This window comes from Lupinus angustifolius, unplaced genomic scaffold, assembly GCF_001865875.1.
Source record: "Lupinus angustifolius cultivar Tanjil unplaced genomic scaffold, LupAngTanjil_v1.0 Scaffold_179_17, whole genome shotgun sequence".
Lineage (NCBI taxonomy): Eukaryota > Viridiplantae > Streptophyta > Magnoliopsida > Fabales > Fabaceae > Lupinus > Lupinus angustifolius.
The window spans coordinates 21109-31569 of NW_017726569.1; the positions used below are offsets into that span (position 1 = coordinate 21109).

Sequence of the window (10461 nt, forward strand, 5' to 3'; positions counted from 1 at the left end):
AAGCTCGGCTACTTCTCGGCTCACCCACTTGTCACTATGTAGGAGAACATATACATTCATTTAATGTAGAGGAGAGTATGCATGAGAAATTCTTATATGATCTTATATGGTTAAAATTAGAGTAAATTATACTGATACCCTCTAAGTTTTAGTGAAATTATACAAATCACTCAGACATTTTTAAAAGCTACACAAACCACCCCTAAGTATACATATACATTACACTGACTACCCTTGTAAGAGAGATAAGTGTAATTTCTTAAACAAAAAATGGTGACGGGTATAATTAAGTCAAGCAAAATATAACATATTGTGAAGACAAGTCCAAATATTATAAGAGTTGATGTTTATTCATTATTTTGGTTAGTTACAATATAGTATAAAAGTAATTTAAACGCATCCTTAGAATTATTAATGCATTTTGTAACGAATAAAAAATAATTAATAGACATTAACTCTTATATTATTTGAATTTGTCTTCACAATATATCATATTTTGTTTGACTTAATCACACATGTTACCATTTTTTGTTTAAGAAATTACATTTAGCTCTTAAAGGAGTAGTAAGTGTAATGTATACGTATAAATAGAGGTGGTTTGTGTAGCTTTTAAAAAGTTCTAGGTAGTTTATATAATTTTACTAAAACTGAGGGGTGTCTATATAATTTACTCTTAAAATTAATAATCTTAATCACATTTTTATCATGGATTTGGAATATGGTGAATTAATGTAAGATAATTTAATCAAGTAAGATTTGGAGAGAATAAAAATATATAATTTTACCATTTGTAATTAGAAGTTGTCTTTGTGATTTGAACTGAAAGAAAGTGGAGCAACCTCCCCCGTTTCACAACAATGGTAATATAACCAAATATTTCCACAGGACATTCACCATTAATGTCATACCATCTTCTGTCACACATGTAACTAATTTCATAACTTTGTAGCACATTATGCCCAACAAAATGTGTCATAATGTTTACCCTTACCCAACATTTTCTTATTAGTCAAGAAACATTATCTTTCATGGTCATACACCATTAATCACTAAACATTTAAATTATTCAACCAATTAAAAAGTATAAGGTAATTATAATGATACTTCCTAAGTTTTAATACAATTACATAAATTACTCCTCCATTTTATATCTACAAGAAAGTTCATGATTTTTATACATATATTGCATTGACTACTCCTGAAAAATAAATGTAATTTTAAAAAAAAAGGATAAATATAATTAAATTAAATTAAATATGGTATATTGTGAAAACAAGTACAAATAATATACAAGTCAATGTATTTTCATTATTTTTTTGTTCATTACAATATAGTATAAAAATGATTTAAACATCTTAAAATTATTAATGCATTTTGTAAAGAACCAAAAATCATAAAAATGTATTGACTCGTATACTAAATGGACTTGTCTTTATAATATATCATATTTTGTTTATTTAATTTAATTACATTTATGATCCTATTTGTATAAAAAATCACACTCATTTCTCATCCAGGATAACCAGTGTAATATATATATAAATCTGAGGGTTTTTGTAGGAGTAAAATGAATAAGTGATTTCTATAATTTCACTAAAAACTCATATGATGTTAATATAATTTAAGGTTTAATTTAACTCTAGTATAATTTACTCAAAAACACAACTAATGACAAGCCAAAGATATTTTCCCATTCATAATAGAAAGCAAACCAAATCAAGCACCACGAGCAATTTAATCATATAAATAAAGAGCCAGAGCATAACTACCACATAACATCAATTTCTATATATGAAGAGATTTCCAACAACATAAAATCACCACACTAATGATACAAAAATGAGATACATTGTACTAATTATATCATAATTATAAATATGATAAACATAAATCTAACAGCTAAATTAACTAGATTAAGGGTGATGAGGGCAAAAAGTAATCAAATAGTTAGCCCTAGTACAAGTAGAAATACTAGTAGGGTCATCATATGCATAGGAATAAGCCTTTGGGCAAGCAGTCTTAAAAATTCTAGAATACGCCGTGGGCTTACAGGCCTGTGGGCTTCCATAACTACCCGTGCAACAAAACCTAGGAGAGTTAAAAGCAGAGCAAGCACTCTTACACGCCACCACGCGCTTCATGTCGCGTGACCTCACCTGCAAGCCCACCGGGCACATCAAGTTGAGGTCGCTCACGCACCCCGCGTAGCTGCACTTTCCAGAGCCCTTGATCGGAGTTATGGCGATTGGGAGGTTGTAACCGTCGACGAGGCTGACGTCATAGAAGTCCTGGTCGTTGCCGAAGGTGAATTCGGCTAGGGTGGCGGGAGGGGTGCCGCCGATGCCGTTGCAGAAGATGGCGCCACCGCAGTCTCCGGTGGCGCATTTGCCACGGCCCGTGGTGTCGAAGGCGCAGCCGTGGCGACCCCAGAAGCGGCCTGACCAGAGGGGTGGGAGTTGGAGGGATTGGGCTTTGTTGGGTGCGAGCTTGAAGCCTCCTCGGGCTAGGATGGGCTTTCCTGCGCCGGGCTGGATCCCGGGCCAGACTGGGTGGGGACACTTGTTGTAGAAGATTATTGATGCTGCTGCTTCAACTTTGAGCACTGTTGAGATCAAATAACAAAGAACATGTTGTTTCAGGTTTTAAACTTTGAAGTAAAATAAAATGCTTAATTGTCATGGTAGATAGATCAAACAAAAGTATGTTAACATAATAACATATATTTTGTGTTTGTAATATGTGAGCTATTAGGTAGCAAAAGATGTGATTTTTAAGTATATGAAAATGTGGTTTAAGAAAGAAAAAATGTGGTTGTGTTATGTTTTGAAGAGATGAAAAACAAAAATAATAATGGACTGTTTAAAAAATTTAAATGGTTATAACATATTTTCATTACCGAAAATCAATATAATGTATAAGAAGTGAAAGGAGCGTGAATACCTGAAATGAGGGAAATGATAAAGGTGATGAGAAAGATGGTTAGAAGGGGTCTCAGCATTGAAGCCATGGATGTTAACAAGGAATGGTGGAGATCAAGAGCAGCCTATCTCTCTTTTGCATTTAGGGTACCATGGCTTTATAGAGAGAGACGGTAAGGGTTTAAGCGGTAGTATTACATAGATGTACTAGGTTAGGAAAGCATCTTTCTTCCAAAACAAATGTAAAAATTATTATATATTTAAGTATGATGTTGTCCAGCTGCGTTAAGAGTTAGGATAGGATAACATATAATTGAGTATTAAATCTGCATTGATAGTGTCAATAATAATTGAAAATGAATGTTGAATAATATAGTGACAGTGTAAAAAACTCATATACTATTAATGTATACATCTTTTTCCGTATGTAATTTACATTCTTGGTAAATTTTGTATTCTTAGAAGCTTGCATTTAAGGGTGGCATTGTTTTCTTTTTTTTGAAAATGAGGAAGTGTCTTACCTTCTCTTTTTTTGTGTGACTCCTTTTTTCGTAAAAAATTAATGGTGTTGCCCTTAAATATTAACTTCCGATTTACAAATAATACTACTAAAAGTAATATGGAAAATGGGAATATGTTTCAAACAACATAGATTATTTGTTGAAAAATAAATGCACATTTGTAAATAGAAATTAATATTAGGTTTATTCGATAATTTTGTTATATATTTCAAGAAAAAAGCTTGGTGTTTGAGTCAATCATGAGTTAGGACAATCCTTAATTATATGAGCGCTTAAATTACTTACAAATTATACCTTCATCAAGATAATCATATCGATAACAACATTTGAGCTCATAATGTTCTAAACTATGAGCTAATTCCTTATCAATTGAACTAAATGTTGTACTTACTTTTTAGGAAATAAACAAAAAATGTATTTATAAATGAAAATTTAATATGTCATATATAATAATATATTTTTCAAACACATACTTAATTACCCTTTTTATATTTAATTATTTCTTAATAATTGCCCTTAAATATCTTAATAATAACTATTAGGTATGATAAAATATATTTATTGTTTAGTTATTTATTATATGGTATGAAGTGTTAGCGGAAAAAATGTTTTAAATTATTTAATTCAAAAGTAATAGAAAATATGAATCTTAAGATTTTTTTGATCATATATTACAATCTAGATCCAAGATTCTTGAGTATTAGATTGCAGCACCATGTTTTCTTTTGGGATGGATCGGTGCAAATCAAGAACGAGTTCTTGAAGTAGGTTGAAATGTGGGTCATACCCATTTGTTTAATTAATGAGGTAAAGCTTTCATATTAGTGTGACAAATCAGCTACCTCTATGCTATTTAAGGTATTTTTTTTCCATGCATGGGTATATTTTTTGAGATAGAGAAAGAGAAATGGTACCACCAAAAATATACAACGGTTTTGTGGGTGCATTTTGGTTCGGTAGATTAGATCATTCTGAGATAGACAATGCTATAAAACTATGATTTATATCTTAGTGTTAATAACATGCAGGTGTTGAGGTCTCCGACAAACAATGATATACTTTCTTAAATCATGTCCTGAATCAATAATATTGAAAGAAAAATAAAAAACTAATAAGTATTTAATTTTTTCTTGATTTGAGATATAGTTTGAAATATGATATGGGAGAACAGATCTTATCTGTCTAAAAAGGATACACATTTATTATTTCACAGTTTGTGCACTAAATCTGTCATTAGTTATAATTGATTAAAAAAATAGTTATGTATTAATTTTTAAGTTCAATATATTTTTTTAACCAATAACAAATTAATAGTACATACAGTAAAACAATTTATACGACACCAAAACTGCCTAAAGAAGAGTGTCAGAGTGGGTGGGGAAAAGTAGAGCGGGTTAACAACTCGAAAACAAGAAAAGAAACGGTACAATACACAATTCACATGACGAGAGAATCACTCTGTCTGGGGCACTAGGCTTCCCTAGTGGGTACCCTGTGACTGAGTCTATGTCCTTTTTACACATAAATATCAATTGGTCAGAAGCTTTTGTCACTTGTGAGTGAGCACTGCACCTAGAAGTGGAAACAAGACTTCTATGGTCTCACTATTACAGAACGTGGCAATATATATGGTGCTGATTTAATTTGCTACAAATATTTTTAGCATAGTCTTGTTAATCAGCTGGGACAATAGTTAAAAATATAAACACCGGTTAATATTTGTTAGATATGATTAAGTTGTATAAATGGATTGGCCCCACTATTTGTAACCCTTTATAGAATACCTCTTGCAATTTTATGAATAAATTTGACTTATAAAACGGGTATTTGTCTTTAAATATTTATATGTTTCACTCTCGGCAAGTGATATACCTACTAAAAAGTTAATTTGAAGTAATATGTAATTTTATTTTTATTACTTTTGTATGAAAAATACTTCTGAAAACTTGAATTGAAAAGCAACCCTTAAAGTATATTTATACAAACTTTATGTACTTACTTGTAACCCAAGTAAGCCAATACTAATATGAAAATAATAACCACCCCTCTAACCAACTAATAACCACTGAACAATTGGACCATTCCAGAAATATTTGTGCCTAAAAATATCAAGGGGAGCTTATACACCAAGCTTTGAATTTTGGTGCGCCCAGACCAAGATTCTGGTGCGCCATTCTTGGTCAGAATGTTGCGCCAGGCTAGGACCTCTAATGCACTAACTTCGGTTAGATCTGGTGCGTCAACATTGGTCAATCTTCATGCGTTAGGTTTAGTGCACCAACCTTAGTCAGATCTGGTGCGCCAACCTCGGTCAATCTTCCTGCGCCATAATGAGGTTTAGTGTGCCGACCTTAGTCAGATCTGGTGCGCCAACCTCAGTCCATCTTCCTACGTCATGGTCAGATTTGGTGCGCCGACCTCAGTCAAACTTCATGCGCCAAGCTTGGACACCTGGTGTGCCAACCTTAGCTAGTCTTCATGTGCCAAGGTCATGTATCCCTTCGGTCAAGTCCCATATGCCTTGGTCACGATTCCTTGGTCAAGTCCCATGCGCCTCGGTAACGAGGCCTCAGTCATGCCACATGCTCCTTGGTCACGATTCCACAATCAGGTTCAAATATGTCTCGGACATTTTGGCCATGATACCCTGGCTAAACTTCATTGATTTGCCATGGTGGTTGCTAGATATGTTCAATACCCCCCCCCATAAGTTGGAATGTGGATGTTCAACATTCTAAGCTTGGAGAGTAGATATGAAATTATAGATGGGTCATGAGCGTTTATGAAAATGTGTGCAAGTTGTTCTATAGTGGAGATGGGCAGCAGGTGTAGATGTTTTGATTAGACCATCTCTAATCATATAACAATCAATGACTATGTGCTTTGTTTGTTCATGTAAGACAGAGTTTGTAATCATGTGCCTTGCAGAATTGTTGTCACAGTACAATAGTGCAGGTTGAATGTAAGGCACTTTGAAGTTATTAAGGAGATAAGTCAACAACTGAATCTCACATGATGTATAGGCCAATGGACGATACTCTACTTCTGATGAGGACCTAACAACTACAGTTTGCTTCTTTGACTTCCAAGAGATTAAAGAATTACCCAGGAAAACAAAATAACCACTAATGAACTTTCTAGAGTCAATACACACAGCGCAGTCAGAATCACTAAAAGCTTTTAAATGAAGAGAATAACATGATGGAAAATACCTTGACCTGGATTACCTTTGATGTACCTAAGTACTATGCTTAGAGCTTTGTAATGGAAAGTTGTTGGATTAGCCATGAATTGGCTTAATTGTTGCACAATAAAGCTTAGAGTGTCTTGAGAGGTGTTGGATTGAGTGATGCTTAATTGATTTACATTATGATTGGTGTTTCCTGAGCCAACATTTTGCAGTAGTGAAGCAAGTTGTGCATATTGCTCAGTGCCAAAATTGTAGTTGTTAACCTCGCTTTTTTGTGCTTAGTTGATTCCTTTTGAGGATTAGGATTGCTAGTTGTAGTGTTGAGATCTAGTTGCCTATCATGGTCTACTTTCTTGTGGATTTTGTGGAAATCCATAGTTGAAGTAGTATGTATCCACTGTGTTACCTTCATTTTTACAAAAGGTGCAAATCTTGTTTGCATATCCTTTGTTGTATGATCCCCTTGCACCTTTTCCTCTTGCTTGTGTGTTGCTCGATCTGCCAAAGTTGCTTCTTGTTTTCCAAGGCTGACTTAAATTTTTGATATTGTCATGTTGTTTTGCATTTGCATAGTTGAATAGAATCTTTGTGGGTCATAATTCTATTTGGCTTATTGTTGTACTGAATTCTTCACCTAACCCATGCAAGAAGCATAAGACATACTCATTCTCTCTGTAAGACTTCATCTTCTCAATTATCTCACATGTGCATCCCTAGTTAAGAAGCAAGAAAGGATTGGTCTTAATTACTCAAGATCCTCCTACTAAGTTTTCAGGTCAATGAAGTAGTTTGATATGCATCTATCCCCTTACTTTATTGAGTACAAATCTTGCAAGAGGTTTGATAGACTAAAGTAATCCCCATTGGTGAATATTTCTTTCAGATCTTGCCATAGATCTTGGGCACTTTCAATATACATTGTGATTTATGCTAATGGAGGTGACAAGCACCTATTTATCCAAGAGATCGCCATGTTGTTGCAATGCTCCCAAATGTCAAAGATTGTATCTGACTTACTTGGAGCTTTTACGGTCTCATCCACAAACTTATATTTGTTTTTTGAAAAGAGTTCTCTCTTCATTTCTCTACTCCATAAATGGTAGTTAGTGTCATCTAGTGAGAGAGTCACAAGAATGGCACTTCGATTCTTTCCAGGGTTCTAGTAATATGCACTTTACATATCATTGTTGCTTGATGAAATCTCACTCTCTCTATGTTATTCATTGTGTTGTTCACTTTTGAATGACTTTGTCATGGCTTGCTTTGATGATGACAAATTTTAGAAAGGTGTAGATGATGAAGATAGATTTCATAGTTTTGCTAACATGTGTTGATTAGTTTGTAGCTACCGCTTGGTAAACAGAAGCTTCAGAATGAAGGCTCTAACACCATATTATTTTTTAATGAAAAATACCTCTGAAAACTTGAATTGAAAAACAACCCTTAAATGACATTTATACAAAGTTTATGCACTTACTTGTAACCGAAGTAAGCCAGTAAGAATATGAAAATAATAGCCACTTGTCTAACCAATTTAACCAACTAATAACCACTGAACAATTAGACCATTCTAGAAATGTTTGTGCCTACAAATATCGAGGGGAGCTTATGGGCCAAGCTTTAAATTTTGGTGTGCCCAAGCCAAGATTATAGTGCGCCATTCTAGGTCAGATTATTGCACCAGGCCAAGACCTCTAATTTCGCCAACTTCGGTCCAATTTGGTACACCAATCGCGGTCAATCTTGCTGCGCCACGGTCAGGTTTGGTGCGCCAACCTCGATCAAATATGGTGCGACATCCTCGGTCAATCTTCCTACGCCACAATCAGATTTGGTGCGCCAACCTCGGTTAGTCTTCATACTCCAATCTAGGACATCTAATGTGCCAACCTTGATCAGTCTTCATACTCCAATCTAGGACATCTAATGTGTCAACCTTGATCAGTCTTCATGTGCCAGTGTCATGCATCCCTCGGTCAAGTCCCATGCGCCTCGGTCATGATTCCTCAGTCAAGTCTCATACGCCTTAGTCACGACTCCTCGGTCAAGTCCCATGCATCTCGTTCACGATGTCTAGATCAAGTCTCATGCGCCTCGGTCATGCCTCTTACTCCTCAATCACGATTCCACGGTCAGGTGCAAATATGTCTTAGACATTTTGGTCATTCTCCTTGGCCACGATACCCATGCTAAACTTTATTGATTTATCATGGTGGTGGCTAGATATGTTCAATAATTTTTGTATCCAACAATATTTAATTTCAAGAAATAATTGAGGATTAATTTTTATAGAACGTAGAGTTATCGAAGTGGGTATTATTTCTTTAAACAAAGTTTTTTATATAGATCCGGAAAAAATGAAGGTGTAAGTTAACGGTGGAAAAATTTACGTGATAGAAATTGCATAATCTTTATGTTTATGCAGTGAAATAGACATTAATCTTATGAACAATTTAAGTAAAATATGGCTAAATTTTGTGGTGGTAGAGAAATCCATATTCTATTAAAAACATATTCGTTTGATTATATTTATGTACTATTGTTTGGAACGACATCGATATGACAAATAATATTTTATGAAAATATATTTGATTTTTAAAATGAATAATAAATAATGGTGAATGAATTTAAGATAATAATGTTTTTTAAAAATATTTTTTATTCAATTTTAATGTACTAAATACATTATTTTTTAGATAAAAATTTGTTATCTTTCATCACTTAATTTTTTTAACAATTATACTGCATTGTGCCATCCTAATAGGATCAGTCTATATCAGTTGAATACTATGAATGAGATCAATTACCAAGAAAATATGGGTTGGTCTATACAATTGTTAATCATGTCTAGATAGTCGACCTAGCTAGAGGAAAAGATAACAACCACATAGTCGCTAATGTTAGGTATGAGTGGCAGAATACACCTAGAAGGGGGTTGAATAGGTGTGGCGGAGCTCAAGTTTTACTTTTCTGGTATTTACATACTTGCTGAAAAATGCTCAGTTAATCGATTAACCAATGGGCTTAATCGATTAAATCAAAACATAAACAGATTGATCAGATCAGCAACTTGCATAGTTATTAGCCAACACACAAGCAGATATACAACATATATTTTTATGTAATATTAACAAGGACATAGCAATGTATAGAAATGCAAAATATCAGCTTCTAACTTGCATTAAAACAACTTGAAATAATAAAAAAAGAAAAGGATAGAAAAGATTGCTCAATGATTTTATCCTGGTTCGTTTTGCTGTCCACTGCAAAACTACATCAAGTCACCCCCTTTGATCTGGGAGATTTTCCTTCTTCACTATAGAACACAATGTACGTTACATACACGCTTCCAATTACAAGACTCGAACGCTCCTTTCTTGGAACCTAAAGAACTTCGGCACCCTTGGTTTGACCTTTCCCAAAACCGCCTCCAAGAAAACCTTTCTTACCGCGATTCCGCCCTAGCCAAGGTATCGCTCTTTATCCCAAGACCTTCAAGTCTTTGTGAAGAACACCTTACCTAACCGCAGCTAGGATTTTCCCAATCCTTAAATGACAATGCTTTGAGTTATTAATGAGTACTTAATACTCGGATATTATAATAAAGATCAAAGCCTAAAACCTAAGCAAGAACTCACAAGACGTCCTAGTCTAATACGAATGTTCATGCATGAGGTTTCTGAAAATATGCAATCATAAAAAAAACTATCTTTTTTGTTAGGTATCAGTGGCCTAGGAACACCTAGAAGGGGGGCGGGGTGAATAGGTGTAGCGGTTATCAATCACCGCTTCTTGAACCAAAATCCAACTGCTGGAAACAGCCTAGTTAATC

At 34.3% G+C, this 10461-nt stretch overlaps 1 protein-coding gene across 1 annotated transcript; it reads right to left on the reverse strand.

Moving 5' to 3' along the window:
* Positions 1-1766: 1766 nt before the first annotated feature.
* On the reverse strand, positions 1767-3116 carry LOC109340456 (thaumatin-like protein). The gene is made up of 2 exons (XM_019578157.1): positions 2941-3116; positions 1767-2602 (listed from the first exon to the last, which is right to left on the reverse strand). The coding sequence occupies exons 1-2, from the start codon at positions 3005-3007 to the stop codon at positions 1914-1916; spliced, it is 756 nt and encodes a 251-aa protein (XP_019433702.1). The 5' UTR covers positions 3008-3116; the 3' UTR covers positions 1767-1913.
* Between the last annotated feature and the right edge of the window lie 7345 nt (positions 3117-10461).